This window comes from Zootermopsis nevadensis, unplaced genomic scaffold, assembly GCF_977971745.1.
Source record: "Zootermopsis nevadensis isolate Lab colony 2312 unplaced genomic scaffold, Znev_1.0 Znev_ptg000010l, whole genome shotgun sequence".
NCBI lineage: Eukaryota > Metazoa > Arthropoda > Insecta > Blattodea > Termopsidae > Zootermopsis > Zootermopsis nevadensis.
In genome coordinates, this window is record NW_028259142.1 from 16412126 (window position 1) to 16431537 (window position 19412).

The following is a 19412-nucleotide window of genomic DNA, read 5'->3' on the forward strand; positions in this document are numbered from 1 at the left end:
TCGATCCAGAAGAGGATTAAATACAGGAAGGGCAGAATAAAGGTGAAATACATGTAGAAATAGGGGAATAAAGAAAGATTAAATGTAGGACGGAAGAACGAAGAAAGAAATAAGTGTGGGATGATGGGACAAGAAAGTGGAAAGTCTCCCGTTGCCTGAGGAGGCAGCAGGCCACGAGCAGGGAAACTGTGTCTACAGCCAGCCGACTTTAGCCCCCCCGCAGGCTGGCTCACTATGGAGACTTGGCAGACAGGGTCGGCGAATTAAACGAAGATGAAGTCCACTTCGTTGGCCTTCAACTGCAACCTCGTCCTGTCTCAGAGAGCGGATTTCTTCTTAAGATGATATAGTTGCGTCATATTGTGAAATTTAATTAATTATTCGGTTTTTGTCCGTCTATTCACAATTCATATTTAAATTTACAATTAAGATAATTAAAATATCATTTTATGTTCCTCATCGAACAATCGATTTACAATTGGAACATCTTTTTACAACATGTTTCGGTTTCTATATAAGCCATCTTCAGGTGTAAAAGTTAAAATTATAAACTTAAAACTTAATTACAATTTTTGATATGCAACTTTTTGGAGATGTTCACTTCCAGATTCATTTTATATTGGAGTGAATGTTTTGGAGTAAATGTTTTTTGATGTTATTTTCCAATATATTATTTTGTTACTATATTCTTTCATATTCTTTCATATTCATTAATATTTCTTTAAATCATTTGTATTACAGGCCGATGTAGAACATCAAAAAACATTCACTCCAAAACATTCACTCCAAAACATTCACTCCAATATAAAATGAATCTGGATTTCTTCTGTCACTGGTGTCACAAGAAAATCTGTTTCTTTCATCCTTCCTGATCTTACTGATTAGCGGTTTCGTTTTTGGGCAAAACATTTTAATGCTGGCAGCAAACTTTACACTTTAAAAATAAGGCATTTCCTATTTGTTCGTCTCTTATTTTAATTTAAATAAGAATTAAATTAGAACCGTCTATTTAACCACACATCAATCCGCCCGCCTATTATACTTTCGTCTGTCCGTTGTTTTATTCAGTCATCCAAATATTCATATTTTTTGTGTAAGCAAAATTAATAACTAATTTTGCAGACAATTCTTTTCTCTCGGCTCTACATCTAGCTACATACCAATCCATAAATCCTTACATTCATTCATCCATGACCGATCTCTCAGTTCTCTCGTCCACCCATTCATTTGTCTACGCATTCACTCGGTGTATCTGTAGGTGAACTGCAGTACAGAGCTTCTCCGCGTGTTTACTCATACTCATTCAGTTCATAATACCGGCGATATGACAGCTTAGGATTGCCTCTGCAGGGACTATAGCAGCCTATTATCATATGAATAGCACTACCGAGCTACCCCGTACCACGGGGCAGGCACCACAGTTCTGGTACAATTTAGCTGCTGTTTCATTACAATGAGTTGTGTTTTACTAAAACAATTACACTATTTTAGCAGAATAAACGTTTCCATGTCAGCCTCTAAATGATGAAGATAACATTTCTCGTAGATATCTCTTTCCTTTGTTGTTCTTCGTTATGTACGGCTGATAATTAATTGTGATATTCATAGTTGTTATGTTTTCTGATGAATACAAATTCTGTTCCAGTACATCGTGTTTGCAAGTTTTAATTAACTAAACAATACATTTCATTGTTTGAATTACTATTTATCTTGTTAAAGAGAATGCAGCTAACCAACCACTTAACTCGACGATACAGAATCTTCAGGAGTAGGCCATGAAATTCCTATATGAAACCCAAAGATTCGTTACATTGTTCTCAAAATTCCACCGTTGAACTGTATCCTGAATCAGTAGAATCTATCCACATCTTCACACAATAGTCCTCTAAGATCCATTTTAGCATTATCCTCTCATCTTCTTCTAAGTTTCCTGGAAGATATTTTTTATGCATTTTTAGATATTTCTGTGTGCTACTTGTTCCGTTTTTATCATTCTTTCTGATTTAATGAACGTTACTGACGGCGTTACAACCCAGAAGAGATATAAGAGTTAAAAATCTGAAAAAAATATCTTAAAATGTCAGCACAGTTCAGCGAGTTCGGGTGTGTTTTAACCAATAATTTTAATAGTATATATTTGTGACATCGGGAGAATAAGAAAATAATTAAATTTGTTTATATGTGTGATTTATTTTATTTTTATTACTTATTTATTTTTTGTAAAAATTTTATTTATGCGGTTTCCACTTTTCTGAAACTGCATTATTCTCACTAAAAATTGGTTTTTGCGAATATTTTTATACAAACCTGAACATAACAGTACCGATCCAGATGGCTGTCTTCTGGGTTATTGCGCCATGTAGTCTGGAAAAAGTTTCAGAGGTCTTTGCTGCCTCCATCAGCAGGGCAATCCAGAAGACAGCCATCTTCAACTCACCGCCGTGGAAACCTCAAATTCCACAATACCGATTCAGCCATCGAAATCGGTCGTGTACGAATTTTGTGTGTCAACTGTTCTCAAGTCCCAGCTGTAGTTTCCAAGATGGCGGTGCCAAGTGAGTTATCAGTGCAAGCAATTCGGGATTTTATGTTGGAAAATGGTGGTAAAGTGACAAACCATGATTTAGTGAAACATTTCAAACGCTTTCTTACTAATCCTGAAACAAGAGGTATTTATTCCTTTCATTATGGGTTTGAACATTATGAGTTGAAGGGTGATTGAAACAAGTGTCTGGCACTCCCAGCTATAAATGTATAATTTAATAACATTTTCCGTTATTTTATTTCAGTGATAATATTTCCACTTGCTCGTTGATAGAATAATTGTGGTTTAGTTTCGGTGCTCTACATTAACATAACATAATCTCATAGCAACTGACGGTAAATAGTAAGGCTTTCGATCTGTTAATTTTTACTAGAAATTTCGAATGTCTTTACAGTAAGGTGGCTATTTGCGTTGGTAACCTTAAACTGCAGATTTAGCCATGGTGGAAGCATGTACGATAGAATAGTTTTAGGATATTTTTATTGTAAAGCTGTGTATTAGTCAAGATAGTCATGTTGAATTAATTTTTAGTTGAACTGATTGTGAAATGATGGCTTACCCACCAGAGGTCTTAATGAGTCACTAATTGTGTACAAATAACAAGGCCAGATTATGAAACCACTATTTTTAATACAATTAGCCCATGGAATATCTAAGTTTATCTCAGGACTTGTATATAACCTTGTCTTGAGAGAATTTCTTACAGAAATTTTTGTATTATTTTATTTGTTCTGTACTTAACATGTGCACATGAGGAATAGTGGCAAAATAATTTCTTATTATCTTGAATGATCAGGTATATTTGAGTTTATGTTACTATAACATTATTTAAATTTACTTACATCTTTAATAATTTTTATAATCTTTCCAGATGAGGCTCGCAATCAGTTTAAGGAATTTGTAAATATGGTGGCTACAATTCGAAATGAAGGGGTAAATATATACATGCAGCATATTGAAATATGTAGTTTACATTTTATACTTGAGATGTTTATTTTAAAACACGTAAGCTAATATTAAATAATAAGGAAGATGTTACAAAATTGTTTCAATTTTCAGGGCGAGAAGTATTTGATACTAAAGAAAAAGTATCGTAATCCAATGGGAGCGCAAAGTCCAGGAATAAGTGTCGCATCACCGGTGTTACTCAGTCCATCGTCAGATTCTTTGTCCTCGCCTGCTGGCATGGTCCCTTCTGGTAACCTCTTTGCTTCAGAAGAATCTTTGAATGCCATGTCCCCTTCTCGCCACCCACCCCCCTATCGGTCCCCTCCTCCACCTGGTGGTTCACCCATGGAATCTCTAGAATTTGGAATACAATCACCAACTATGAGAAAAGAACATGAGTCGGAAAGAGAAAAGGAGCCTTCTGTCATTATGAGGTCTGCAAGCAGAGATGATATGCTTAGCAGGAGTACTGAAGTCACAGAGGAGACTGTGATTCACACTCCACCACCTGTACCACCTCGCCGTAAAAGCAGCGACAGGCTGAAGCTGGAAAATAAGGAAAATGTTTCTGATGCCACACTGAAGAGACCAAAAATGATAGGAGCTGAGGTGTCCAACAAAATGGTGAGTCAATAATTTTTAGTCTTCAAAAATACTGTTAGTGCTAAAATAAAAACTGAGAGTTAACACTACGGTACAGGGCCTTTCTAAGAACTTAATATTTATTCAGCTTGTCAAGAAATTCCTGACTTTTTTTATGAAAACAAAAGTTTTCTCTTTATGGTTGTAGAAGCTTTTTTTACTCTCTCCAGTCGGGTCTACATCATCATATCCCATGTAACAAAGATCCATTTCAATGAAGATTTCTGTCTTCTGGGTTGTTGCGCTCTGTAGTCTGGTCGATGTTAACCAACGTTTCAGAAGTCATACTGCCTCCGTCATCAGGGCGATGAAGATTTCTGTCTTCTGGGTTGTTGCGCTGTGTAGTCTGGTCGATGTTAACCAACGTTTCAGAAGTCATACTGCCTCCGTCATCAGGGCGATGAAGATTTCTGTCTTCTGGGTTGTTGCGCTGTGTAGTCTGGTCGATGTTAACCAACGTTTCAGAAGTCATACTGCCTCCGTCATCAGGGCGATGAAGATTTCTGTCTTCTGGGTTGTTGCGCTGTGTAGTCTGGTCGATGTTTACCAACGTTTCAGAAGTCATACTGCCTCCGTCATCAGGGCAATGAAGATTTCTGTCTTCTGGGTTGTTGTGCTGTGTAGTCTGGTCGATGTTTACCAACGTTTCAGAGGTCATACTGCCTCTGTCATCAGGGCGATGAGTATGAAGATTTCTGTCTTCTGGGTTGTTGCGCTGTGTAGTCTGGTCGATCTTTACCAACGTTTCAGAGGTCATACTGCCCCCGTCATTAGGGCGATGAGTATGAATATTTCTGTCTTCTGGGTTGTTGCGCTGTGTAGTCTGGTCGATCTTTACCAACGTTTCAGAGGTCATACTGCCTCTGTCATCAGGGCGATGACTATGAAGATTTCTGTCTTCTGGGTTGTTGCACTGTGTAGTCTGGTCGATGTTTACCAACGTTTCAGAGGTCATACTGCCCCCGTCATTAGGGCGATGAGTATGAATATTTCTGTCTTCTGGGTTGTTGCGCTGTGTAGTCTGGTCGATGTTTACCAACGTTTCAGAGGTCATACTGCCTCCGTCATCAGAGTATGAAGATTTCTGTCTTCTGGGTTGTTGCGCTGTGTAGTCTGGCCGATGTTAACCAACGTTTCAGAGGTCATGCTGCCTCCATCATCAGGGCGATGAGTATGAAGATTTCTGTCTTCTGGGTTGTTGCGCTGTGTAGTCTGGTCGATGTTAACCAACGTTTTAGAGGTCATACTGCCTCCATCATCAGGGCGATGAATATGAATACACAGCGCAACAACCCAGAAGGCAAAAATCTTCACACTCACCGCTGTGAAAACCTCAAATCTTACATCCATTTCAATGTTATTCTCGTATTTATACTTAGATGTTCTAAATGTCTTCTTTCCTCAAGATTTTTAAACTAAAATGTACGTCTTCCTCATTGTTCCTGTTTGTGCTGCATGGCCTACCCATCTCATCCGACTTGATTTAACGCATCCAAGTCTATGGTAGTAAAATCTAAAATTTCAACACCATTATTTTTAATTTGTGTGCATTTCTTAAAAATACCTAAAGAATCCACTCATTTCCGTGACCTTGAAGTAAGTTTTGTGACGCAACATTTTACATTGATTGCATATTGGCTGTGCTGTTACTTCCTAAGTTTGAGGACCACCGCTCGTTGATGATTCCTGAGGATTTTCAGTGTCAAGGTGCACCTGTGATATTCCTGCTTGCCATTCTTATTAGAAAAGTATTAGTAGTTCCGTGGAAGTTGACTGACGGTTCGGAGGATCAGGGTGATTTGCCCTGATGTTCAAGAAGGTTGTCATCTTTATGGGCTAAATTGTTTGCCAGCTTAGATTTAGGAACAGTGGTGATATTTGTGAACATTGTGATGGTCTTTTCGATTTCATACACCAAGGAATTTCTAGACCAGCTGAGTAATCGTCAGTTTTCCATTTAAGGTCATATGCCATGGAGTTCCTTTTTTTACCTGAAATTAAATTCAGTTTTATTGCAGTATTATACGTTTGTATGATCTCGAAAATCTCGAAATAAGTGTTTAAACCACCAGAAATTGAATTTAATTTCATTATTTAAATCCTTCTGGTCTTGCAGTGTATGAGGATGCAAGGTTTGCAAGAAGAAGCATTTTGCAGTAGTGCAATAGTACGTTACAAGCAACTGACACAGTTTAAAAATCGAGAAACTCCAGAGCAGATTTGTTCTTAAGAATCTAATAGTCCCTGAACGAACCAAAAAATTCTCTACCATTTACGGAGCGTGATATTTCGTTAGTGTTCCCAACATCGTGCCACTGGATACGCCATGTTTATTTTAATTTAATTTTAATATTTTCTTCCCATGTGTGACTAAAGTCTCCATTAAGTAGTTGGTATACCTGAATATTTCTGTCTTCTGGGTTGTTGCGCTGTGTAGTCTGGTTGATGTTAACCAACGTTTCAGAGGTCATACTGCCCCCGTCATTAGGGCGATGAGTATGAATATTTCTGTCTTCTGGGTTGTTGCGCTGTGTAGTCTGGTCGATCTTTACCAACGTTTCAGAGGTCATACTGCCTCCGTCATCAGGGCGATGAGTATGAAGATTTCTGTCTTCTGGGTTGTTGCGCTGTGTAGTCTGGTCGATGTTTACCAACGTTTCAGAGGTCATACTGCCTCCGTCATCAGGGCGATGAAGATTTCTGTCTTCTGGGTTATTGCGCTGTGTAGTCTGGTCGATGTTTACCAACGTTTCAGAGGTCATACTGCCTCCGTCATCAGGGCGATTCTTAGTATGAAGATTTCCGTCTTCTGGGTTGTTGCGCTGTGTAGTCTGGTTGATGTTAACCAACGTTTCAGAGGTCATACTGCCTCCGTCATCAGGGCGATGAGTATGAAGATTTCTGTCTTCTGGGTTGTTGCGCTGTGTAGTCTGGTCGATGTTTACCAACGTTTCAGAGGTCATACTGCCTCCGTCATCAGGGCGATGAGTATGAAGATTTCTGTCTTCTGGGTTGTTGCGCTGTGTAGTCTGGTCGATGTTAACCCTGATGGAGGCAGTATGACCTCTGAAGCGTTGGTTAACATCGACCAGACTACACAGCGCAACAACCCAGAAGACGGAAATATTCATACTCACCGCTGTGAGAACCTCAAGTCTTACACAGTTGATATACCTGCTTTCTAGGTCAATTTTATAGACCTAGAACTCGAATAGGTCATGATCGATTCCTTCCACATTCTTCCGTATTCATCGTTCACACGCTTCCATTTCGACTCTGTATAGCCCATACAGTTGAAGAAGTGTTCTTAAGTAAAGAAAGATGACGCCTACGAATTTTATGGTAATCGGAATACGTCCTGCGGATGTTTTGTCTGAAATCTGTGAATAGTGAAAGTTTTCGAGCTGGTTTCTTGTCTCTTGCAAGGTGGTGTATTAGTAGGACTGCAAGATTGACCACGCCGACACCGTAATCTTTAGTTTTGTGTTTTAAATTAAATACCATTATCGACACGAAACTTTAGAATTTGCGATCGCTTCCAAAGGTTTGTACTTTGTTTATCTCTTTCACATTTTACAATGCACAATATAATAGTCTACAAATCTAATTATTTTATGTATTTTGGCTCATTTTTAAAGTATATCCAAGCTTTGACAAGAGAAAATAGAAGGAAGAAGTGACGTCGTATTGTTTCGTCAATTACAAATCTCACGTGGATAAGTTCCGGTAATGCTAATTCCGGGATGCTAAATGATTCCTGTATTCTAGTCTTCCAATGTGAATAGCTTTTGCCTTGAAAATGTTAGCGATTTGTGTTATGTGGCATGAGATAAGTGTTCGTATCGGTGTTACGTTGTTGTTGTTCCTTGAATACGCCATTTTTTATTTTCATTTTCCTTCAGTTTGTTTGCTTAGGTGGTTAATGTATTCTAAAGTCCTGCAATCGGTAGTCTTAGTGTTCGGTTGTAGCCTGAAGTTGCGTTTCGTGTAAGTTCGTCTACATTCTGAAGCCATCATGTCTCGATCAGTTTCCTTTGAGGTAAAACACATCGGCTTAACGATATTTATTTCACAAGTTTGTGTTATTCTTCTGGTGTTTAATGAAGTTTGATTTTCAGTTATACTGTAATGCTTGGAGTTAGGTTTTTTAATACGATAGTTGCAGAACTGGTAGGCCTACAGTAAAGTTCATATAAATTGGCGAAAACGAAAGTTGTTTATGTGTGTATTTGGGTGAAAGTAACTGGTTTCGCTCGGATATCAAATTAGGCTTTTTTTAAGGTGCCAAAAGACAAAATTGATTTGTTATTTTAGACACAATTCCTATCCAGGACTATAATGGCGTGTTCTGTATCTTTAAAACCCAGCTGTAACTATATTTACCACCTGGTTTAACAATCAATAACGCAGGATTTTGTATTTAAGAGTTTCGAAGATTCTCATTGTAAACGGACTAATTTCTTAAACGGAATTAATTACTTGATCTTTGAAGTGGTGAAATGTTGTGTTTTCTTTGAAGTACGGACTGAATTTTTAAATATTATTAAGATTAGTTTCAGCTTTACAATTTTAAGATATGTATTGTGGTACTTTTCTGATACTCGCAGATATTTTAAATGAAGCAGAAAACGTTTGTTTCCCTCGACATTTACATTTTTATTTATGTTCGATTATAATATCTTCATACACCTGTTGTGTATGACAAGGAAAGAAAGAGTTGAAGGACCTGATTATTAATATTTGAGTATCGTCACGGACCGGATTGAATGTTTTGCTGTCCATAATATTCTCACACCGTTGCCTTATAAAAATGTTAGTGGTTTGTAAATTATTATTAGCGACATGTATGATGATAGGTAATTTCGAAATGTGAAACTTTTGTTGCTAACACAAATTTTTATGTAATACAAGACGGTGATCATGCGAAAATCCTCTTTGGCTTATGTTTTACAGCAATGACTGATGAAGTGTTGAATGTGAGTCAACAGTTGCAAACATATCGTCGATGCAGGACTTTAAAGTTACGTGCAACGTAGTATTTATAGTTGCCAACGATAATAAATAATCCCAGTGGAATTCGATCATATGGTAATTTGTGTGCGAGCCACGAGTGACAACTCATGTTCTAGTATAGAATGTAGTGATTTGCATCCAAATATTTACTGACGTTTGGAATTTTATTCTGTTGGATTTTATATTCGCCACAGGCTTACACTAAAGACATAACGTAATAATTAACTGTTAATTTAGGTTGTTACTGGATCAACCTCTGTAAGACTGAATTACAGGCTTAATTTGAAAGCTAGCTTGACGTGCATTCCATAGACATTCGACAATATAAGCCCACATATAGAAGCATTCATATTGTCGATGTTTAAATAACGCATGTGGGAACTGTGTATCCATGTACATATTACATTTTTTCAACATATTAAGCGGTCTTCAGCTTTTCTTTCCACTTTCAGGTTAATTTATTTACTTATTTTTGTGTATTTTTGGTTTATTATGTTTTACATTTGCACCCTTTCCTTGATTTGTTTTGTACGGTAGGATGCGAGTGACGGGGATTCCGAGCAGAAGATCAGTGTAAAGGAACGCATGCAGAAATTTAATCGCCTTGCCGAAACCGATATGAAGACACACCCTGTAGCTAACAAGAAGAAAATTGACCGGGTATGTTAAACTTTCTTGTTTAATCTGTCTGTCCGAACTATTCCGATTTGTCTGTGTTTGTATGTTTCAACAGATGAACTTTCTGATTAATGATTTCTTTCTTTCTTTCTTAATCAAACTTCTGTCAGTAAGTATAATATTTGTTCGCATTTGTCGATCTGAGACCACCAGCAATAGAGCTGTTGCAATAGCTCCATTGCTGGTTGTTAAAAATGTGTGAATTTTAATTGCTTGGTGTAAATTTTTGCCTGACGTCATGTAATCTTAATATTATTATTATTATTATTATTATTATTTAGTGTTCTGTCTGACGACAGGTCCATATGAACAGGATCCTTCCATCCTTTTCTCGGACTGGGACCTGTTCATATACGTTCTTGGCAGGTGATCCAGAAGTGGTTTGCCATTGCCTTCATCTGTGTGTGAATGGAGTAATTGTTGGGATGCCACGGAGAAACCGGGGAAGCCCCCGGAGGAAAACTCCGTGTTGCCTAGACCACGGCCTTGCCCTGTGTTTTGTTGCTGTAGGCTGTTATGGCTGTGTGCTCTGCCCTTGACTTTGGTTCCCAATTTTTTACAAGTCTGTGCAGATGGTAACAGACCGAACTTATGACAGACGATCAAGTACTGAAGTCACCGGAAGGTCACAAAAATGAACTTGAGAATATATCTATTTCTTCAATTAATTGACTATCCATCTTTAAAATCGGCCCTGCAACGTGTAGTCAGGTTTAGTGAGTTTATCGGCAGGACAAATGTTTAGTAATTTTTAATAAAATTCTCTTTGAGTTTCATTTAAAGTAGGGTTTACATTTAACCGATATTAACCATAATTATATCCGCTTGCCAAAGTTTAGGATTTACTACCAAACGTAGTATAAATCCGTGAAGTAATTTCGGTGACGAAACATGTGGATACATGTATATGGCCTCACTATTATTATAAATTTTACCCACCCTGTCCAAAAAACCTGTACAAGTTACAGTAAAATAAACCTGATTTAGGCGTAGACCTATTTCAAGATGAAGAATTTCGGTACACAACATGACATTTCCTGAAGAATCAAACATGAGCCATCATCCCTGTAGAGCAGGAGAACCTATTTCTGATGCGTCCATTGTAGCCGGAAACTGACACACACAGGGAGAATCCTAAAACAGCGAGCAAGTTCATGCCGCCTTCTGCATCATGATATCGACGACAGACTCACGTCACTGTCCTTTCTGTCAGATTTCCATCACGAAGATCTCCGAATCGATCTCTGGGCGACGCTATCATAAAGAAGTATGCGGGCTAAGCCACAATTTTAATAAAACTTTAAAAAAATTTAAGTTTTCACCGCGGTGAGTCTGAAGATGGCTATCTTCTGGGTTTTTGCGCCGTGTAATCTGGTAGAACTTTACCGACGTTTCAGAGATGCTTGCTGCCTCCATCATCAGTGCAATGATACTGTAGTCTTTAAGCAAATAGACCCTTGTAACACCGAAATTAAACAAAGTCAAGAAGTACCTTATAAATTGGTATCATTAGTTCAACATGTAGGCCTTCATGAAATATTAGGCCGTGGTCTAGGCAACACGGAATTCTCCTCCGTGGCATCCCAACAATTACTCCATTCACACACAGAAGAAGGCAATGGCAAACCACTTCTGGATCATCTGCCAAGAACGTATATGAACAGGTCCCAGTCCGAGAAAAGGATGGAAGGATCCTGTTCATATGGACCTGTCGTCAGACAGAACACTAAATAATAATAAATAATAAAAAAATTCCATCCCAATCAGATTCTAGCTGCCTAATATAGAAAATTTAAACAAAAATTGAGATGGCAAATAATGAGCTAAGTGGACCTAGTTTTGTCGTTCTTAATTATTAGAACGTCGTCGTATTTATTCATTTAGCCGTCGACAGTTGAGTTGAATTTCCGAAGAGACTAGTAATTTTATTGGTAACAAGGGTCGTGATGTGCTAACGACCGTTGGGTGTAGCCACGCAGATGAAGACAGCATGTTTCTCCGGCCTTCTAGGATGTCATGTTGGTAGACGTTTATCGACATTTCGAACTGCGATGGATTTAGAATTTTGTGACATGAAATGCTTTATGGTCGTTTTTAAAAACTGCTGGCATCAGCTTGTTTAAATACACAACTCGTTTCTTGCAGCAGATAAAAACCCATGTAATTTTAAATACTTTTTACTGTCGGGATGTTCAGACTCTTTGATACACTGCATGTGGTAAAACTGTAATTTAGTGAATTTTGTCCACAAAATAATAAAAAAATCAATGTAGTCTTTATGCAAAAACGCAAGTGCTGCTTGAATATTGCAGTAAGAATACTAGACCATGTACGCATCGAGGTTTCTAGGAGGCGTTTCTGTGCATCCTGTACCAGTGTCTTTACAGCCCCCACACGCGTAGGTGGAAGCGAGATGTTGCCCAATGGGGCAATTGTTGTTGTAAGTCAGGTGTCATTGTGGAGTTGATTCATAGGCAAGAGACTTCCACCTACCGGATGTGAATGACTTTCTTACCCTTGAGTTAATCCAACGTGTGTAGTCAGTTCCATTACAAATGTCGCTGCCTCTAGTAGGTCAGAGGCTAGGGTTTGATCCTCAGAAGCGTTGAGGAATTTAGTTTTAAAGATGGTAATGGCCGGGCGCATAGCACGCATGGGGGAGAATATCTTGGCGGAAAGAAGAGATAATGTAAGATTAGAAGATAAAGACGAGTAGAATGTGAAGGGAGGAGGAAGAGGGGAGAGTAAACTGTTTACTGTGGCCAGGATCTGCGTTGGAGCCTCTGTTTGCATCTATTTATCTTAATTTCCATAATCTCCTTTTGTTTTTCCAGCAAACTAATTAGGTACATTATAACGCTTTTGCGACGCTTGCCAGAATTAATTTTACAGAATCGTTGTTACGTTTTTCGACGTCACATAAAAATACAGCAATGAATTGCACAGTTGTACTTCTTGCATTATGTATGTTGATAATTGAGAGCAAAAGCGTCATAACTCGCCTGTAATTACTTTAAGGGTAACTAAACTTATGATAACGAATGTGGAAAGCAGGCCCTCCCCTTGATATTGTTTTGACGAGTACATTAATGCGTATGAAATGACTGGGACATGAGATAAGATGTGGTTAATCAGTGGGAAGGGACGACGTTGAAGATATAAGCCCAATGCCAATACTAAAATAGATATTTATTTAAAAATTCAAGAAGTGGGATGCCTTTACTTATGGTTCATTGCTGCCTCATGTGAACATGACATTGGACGTTAGGTTTCCAGGAAAGACGTAAATTTCGTGACCACTCCAAGGACTATTGACTTCCTAAGAAGTACTCTGCTCATTAGATTTAGTTTAAGATAAAACCTTTTAAAAATTGCGTATGAAATAATGTAGACTGAATATGACTTATTGCGCTTTTGCTGTAAACACTCGGTATTATTTCAAATAAGATCTAAATTCAGGAGACTAGAAGTAATGTTACTTTGTGCCCGTTTGCCCGCAGAGACAAATACTCTGATTACTGTACCGTGGCTCACGCAGCCCATTTGTGTGGTGCCACACTGATCGGCTTTAGTTAGTCTGTATTTAATATTCATTTCATTTAATTCTGCATTGGATTGTTAGTGCTGATAATACCCTCGGAGAGGGCAGCTTCGCTATTTATATTCATAAGATTTAAAACTGGTATGTGAGACAGACAACTACCCCACTTTGCTTCTTCAGGCACCCATCAATGTGATAAGCGTCTCCATTCCTCATGAGTAATGGGAACCCAATGCAGAATATGACCAGTCATTCAGTAATTTGTTTCTTTTTTATTTTTGTATTCTCTCTTCCTACTCACTCTTATGCCTCGCCAGTATTTGTTTTACTCCCGCTGAGAACACAAATTACTTTACAATCGTTTACATTCTTCTTGTTCCTCTTGTGCTCTCTTTGCTTTCGTTATCTTGTTTCGTCTTACTACTTATTGTTTTCCCCTCGTTATGGCTTACAACTTTTTAAAACTGAATATAGTTGTGTCTGTCTGTATACAAAACTTCATAGCCCTTACATAGAGAGGCCTGCACGTTCACTGTACATTTGGCATCTAGCGATCATAGTTGAAACAAAATCATTTTAACTTAATGTAGTCACATCTGCTGGAAAGTGTAAAGAAGTGGCTTGTGATCTATAAAGCTCATCACAACAATAACAAAACAACTGAGCGAAACCACGACTTTTCAACAACTGGTTAATGTTTATCATAACCTTATTTAGGAGGCCATGTTGTCATTCTGGAAAGTATTTCGATAAAATTTATTATTTGGCCAAAATGCCTTCACCATAAATATTTGAGCGAATTTAATGTTGGTCCATACTATTATCAACATCATCTGACTGACCAAAAATCAATTATCCATCTATCAGTCTGCTCATAATATAACAGCCAGTGCTAGGCACCCTTGAATGTACGAATGCGACGTTCGTGCGATGCGAAAAACAATCGAAATGTTGACGGTGGCAACTCTGGTAGCAAGAAATGCAAGCGAGACTATGGTAGTGCCTATTATGGGCGAATCCAGTGGTCGGTTTTATGTCGGTGCGTTTGAGAGGAATCGGGCTTCAGTTGCCGTGGACACGTTTTCTTTTAAAGGAACTTAACAAATGTACTTTGAATGCGATTTGCAGTTGAGATTTTAGGTTTTCACAGCGGCGAATGTGAAGGTGACTGTCTTATGGGATGTTGCGCCGTATAGTCTTGTTACAGTTTACCGACGTTTCAGAGGTGCTTGCTACCTCTATCATCAGGGCCGCCTGCACGCCACAACATCTCGGAGGACGATCATCTTCTGTAGAGAATAATTTGGTTTCATTGTTCGTTAAGAAATGTGGTTCCATGCTACTAACTTCATAGCCCACCAACGTGTGGCTTTACATGCAAGTCATCGTAGCTGTGGGTGTCCATACCAGCTAATACGTAGTCCATCTGATATTGCCTGCAAGTCTCGAAAGATTATATGCATTCATAGCTTGCACGTCTGCACACGATCTGTTAACTTTGATCCTCACCCTTGTGTTTCCTACGATACGGAACAGGGTTGCCCATCTAGTGGCTTGTGGGACATTAGCTGCTTTACAGAGTCCTCTTCAGAAGTTAACTCAGTAGGTCAATCAATTTCTCTTGCACATGAATCCTAAGTTTCATTACCGTGTTTCGATAATCCCTCTGCTGGATATCATAATGAGCCAAATGAAATTCATTCCGCTTATTCGCAAGTTCATTTGTATAAACTTCAATATCATCTTTCTATCTTCGCGGATGTGTATCATAGCTACTTTCAGGATGGCGATGGAGTCAGTAAAATGCTCTGAAACCTCAAGATCCCAACGGCGGAACATCCCAAAAGACAGCCATCTCCTCGGTTAATACTTAAGTCAGCAGGCTTATAGTGACATGAACATACTAGGTATTCCTTAACAGCATTACCATGGTAACAGTTATAATATTAAGTTAATAAAGCTGGCCCACTACACGCCATGTAGGCGCTTGGAGGGAGTGGAGGTATAGCTCCGACTCATTCTTAACCTCGGCACTAGATGGGGGTGAGTGGTCAGTGTCACGCCCCGGCCGTGCTTTACCCCCGGGAAAAAACCCCAGTACCCATTGATTGGGAGGCTGGGTTGGCCCCAGAGTCGTCCTGGACGCAGAGACTAGAGAAAAAATCCTCTGTCAGTCACTATATTGACTGAGCTACCACGGCTGTCTTAACGGTTGTAATATTATCCCATAAAACCTCAAATCCCTTAAGATCACATGATTGCCGTACCATGACAACAGCGTTAATAACACTCGCATTCATAAGCATAAGGCCCCAGATTCCTTAACAACAAACAGCAAATGTTCACCAACCAAGCAACCAACATTGCTTTTTGTGTAGTTATAGATTCTTATGTATTCGGAACATATTTCAGCTGCATTTCCTTTAGTTAGAATCGTGCACACCGAAGCTGGTGTTTGATTTCCATATCCGTGTCTGTTCCTCAGTTTTGACATGGATACCCAAAGCTCTTACATCTTCTGTGTGAAAGTCTGTCTCCTCCTGACAAGAATTTGAATTCGCTATTGCTTATTCGCGGCGCAAATTGTTGTGGCCTGTACCGACAGCAGGCGACTTCTCAAGTTTTGGTCAGTGCTGGACAAGCTGTGTCGGATTTACTGTCGTAGATATTTACGTTTTGACATATTTTGAGCATGTGATACATAAACATTTATACAAGTTTTGCGACAGTTGTAAGGTGGTTTTTATTTTGATATTTTATTTAATTTTGTGTACGTATTCTGAGTATAAACATATAGCAGCAGGTTAACCTCCAGATTTAGCTCCGCTGTGTTTTGTGTGGTATTAGGTCTTCTGTGCAGTTTTTTGGCATTTTTTTTCTGATAATATAGAACACCTGACATTTCCCAAGGTACTCGGAAATATTGTATGAATCATTTTTATATGTTGTATTCCTCCGGAACGTAGCAACTACCTACAAGACTACGCGGAGTCACTACCCACCTTGAGAACCTCAGTTCTCAAGGCGCATGAACCAGTTCTCCACTGAGTTGTCAAGTTTCGTAACTACTAACCCTCCCTGCATTCCTTCCCGCAATTCTGCGTGTTGCAATTCCCAAAGTTGTGTTTCTCTGATTCAAGTTGTTAGGACGCCGGCCGTCTTCCCACCGCATCTGTTACAGCTAGACGGGGACAGAGCACGAGAAGATATCAAATGTATAACAAAATCACAACACTCAGCGTTTCGTAAAATTTGCTATTTTACAATACATTTTAGTACCCTATATGCCTAAAGAACATTCAGTGGAGAAAAGTCCTGTCGTACCAGAAATCGAACCCCGGTATTGCAGCACGTTGCCGAGTTACGTAGCTGAGGACATGCTTAATCAACATACACAACTTGATATTGACATATGATTTAGTGTGCTTCGACTTATTGAATTGTAGCACTATGTGTGACGTGAAGTGAGAATGTTGACAAACATTAATCTACCCAGCAGTGAAGCTTGAGAGATACTGGGAGTCATAAGCAAACATTTCTTAATGATTGATTAAGACTTAATAATTAAGCCCCTTAGTTGCACAGCCAGTTGATTAGCTAGATTCATATCTGGAGGGACGTCGGTTATTATTGGTATGTAAATATGCCTTGTTAGCAGTCCGTTGTTCCTTGCAGGAGAACATGACATGTGTGTAGGTGACATGTTAATCCACCAGGTTTGTTTGACAAGGCTCGTGCACTTCAGAACACAGACCTACCAGCTATCAAAATGTTGAAGTTCAGGATTCATATATCTCGTTTGACACTTCTGTATTCCAGGGTATTTTTTATGCTTATGTTGGCATAGCTGTCAGCTAGTCTTTCCTTGCAGTACAGTTCTGTGATTATCTTGGATTAACTGCACATTATGGACATCAGTTTTATGTCTGAAATTACTAAATACGAACATACATTTTACAGAACGTGTAAGTTCAATTAGTGTTTGTCACGTTTGGGTTTTAACAGATTTTAAATAATGGAAGTATTATTTCATAAGAGATTTTTTACTCGAAGCTAGTTTGTTAAAATTAGATTAGCGTAACGTAACGTCGCGGTTAAGTGGTTAGCACTGTTTCGTATTCGTCTCGGATTCAAATCTTGGCGTAACAGGTTTTCGTGGTTTTTCTATATCTCCAAGAGGAATGCTTGAATACTGTTTTAAATTCCTTAAACAAGGCAACGACGGCTTCCTTGTTCTTTTCACTTCGTTATTCACAGTCATCCTTTTATTGGGCTACTGACAGCGTCTTTGTGTAGGGTTAAACCGCGAATAAGTAAGTTAAATAAAAGTAGACCAGTATCTGACCGAAATAAAATTGTAAAGGAATGGAAAGATGTGCGCGATTTTTCACAGCTTATTGGTCGTAATATATTGGGGATACAAATATATAGTTGCAAAGCATACCAAGTCTGGCGGAGTAAGGTTAGGAGATCGTGTTTTTTAGTTACGCATTAGGACATCTTTATATCTATCTTAACACAGTTAGTGGTTTTATTTGTACGTCTTGATAACCGAGGCGTTCTACTTTATATAACGAAAAAGCCACAAACAGCTCAAGTGATGATGTTCTCCAACATCAAATAAATTCAGATCGAAAGGGCCATTGCTTCTAAGCGACATATCTCGTACGTGGTATGGACGGATTAAAATACGACATGAGATTTGATGCGTATAAACAACTAAATATAAAGTGAAATTACGACCTGCACTGTCTTTTGTTTTACCAGATGAGAATATATCTTCGTGCTTTCACGCGATTTCGAGGGTGACCTGAAGTTTCCTGGACTGTCATTAATACAGGCGTACACTGTGGTCATGATCTTCTGACATATCGTGACAATTAGCGTTGTGTGGATGGTGTTTCTTGCACGGCGACAACGCGGCCGTCTGCCTGTGTCAGTTGGACGACAAAGAGTGTAATGTTTTCACTTCCATAAATATAAATTCTGTTGTACAGTTTGCATGACCCATGTGAGGAACATGATGAAAGCAAAAGTGGAATATGAACTTTGTATGACTTCATTTTAATTGCACTATTATTTTAGCTGAAAGTGTCGATGATTTACAGCTCATTATTTCTTGTGTTGGAAACAAATTTTTCTCTACTGGCTCCGTTTTAAAATTGTTGTACTGCATTTTGGAAACACTTCTAATATTTTCGTATTGTCTATACATTATTTTGTGAGAATTAGCTGCTGGGCAATGGGATGGTGGATTCAGTTCAAGAGGACGTGATATGGTGGCATCCTGGCATGTTACTGCGAATCGAATGTTCAACACGCTGTAGGCCTTTCTAACAAAAACACAGATTCAATTGGACTACTGTATCATTAGCTATTGTCGTCACATTGCCTTCAGTATAACCCACCCGCCATCTAGCCTTCACCCTCTTCCGTCTGGACCAAATCCCCCACTCAACTTCACTGTATGCCTCTGTTGTTGTTTTCACCCCCTTGAAGCCGATGGGGGTGTTCTCCCCCATTCTGGGACTCTGGTAATTGCACAAACTTGTTAACGTGGTCGGTATGAAAGGTAAAACATGTCCGTACTATGCTGAATGCACTCTCTCTCATCCCCGGCATCCGGCATGAGCTTTACATCCTGACGTCGCTCCACGGAAGTGGGTTTAGAATTTAGTTTTACAGGCGAATAGGACCATAGGGTAGGGTGGGGTAACATACATACAGTACAAATACAACAAAACGTTGCCATCATGGACCAAAGGGTGGTAGAGAGGCCACGCCAAGTCGTAACAGCTCTAACAAATGGGACACGTTTCGCAATGTTTTTTTTTAATGGAACTCTGATAATGTACGTAAAGAGCACTATCCTGGTGTTCAGCGTCCTATCCTGTCATGTTTTATGGCTTCAGTACCGAGGCCATAAGGCTTACACTTGACATGTGTATTTTATATTTGCATGCTCTGGTCCTACACGGAACGCTCAATACAGGCTGCAGCCTACATTGAGACCATGGGACTTTTGTTTGTGACGCTTCGTTCGGA

The 19412-nt window shown here is 39.0% G+C and overlaps 1 protein-coding gene across 4 annotated transcripts in view; it reads left to right on the forward strand.

Moving 5' to 3' along the window:
• The window catches only part of LOC110830296 (ankyrin repeat domain family member sosondowah), a 369880-nt gene that overhangs the window by 296580 nt on the left and 53888 nt on the right, over nucleotides 1-19412 (forward strand). For 3 of the 4 annotated variants that reach the window (XM_022065022.2, XM_022065023.2, XM_022065024.2), the window contains exons 1-4: nucleotides 2535-2669; nucleotides 3417-3478; nucleotides 3605-4117; nucleotides 9686-9808. In XM_022065022.2, the coding sequence (XP_021920714.1) occupies nucleotides 2543-2669; nucleotides 3417-3478; nucleotides 3605-4117; nucleotides 9686-9808 (825 nt within the window). In that variant the 5' untranslated portion in view covers nucleotides 2535-2542. Of the gene's footprint in view, nucleotides 1-2534; nucleotides 2670-3416; nucleotides 3479-3604; nucleotides 4118-9685; nucleotides 9809-19412 lie in introns of those variants that run through there. The other variant, XM_087346623.1, reaches the window with a different exon arrangement.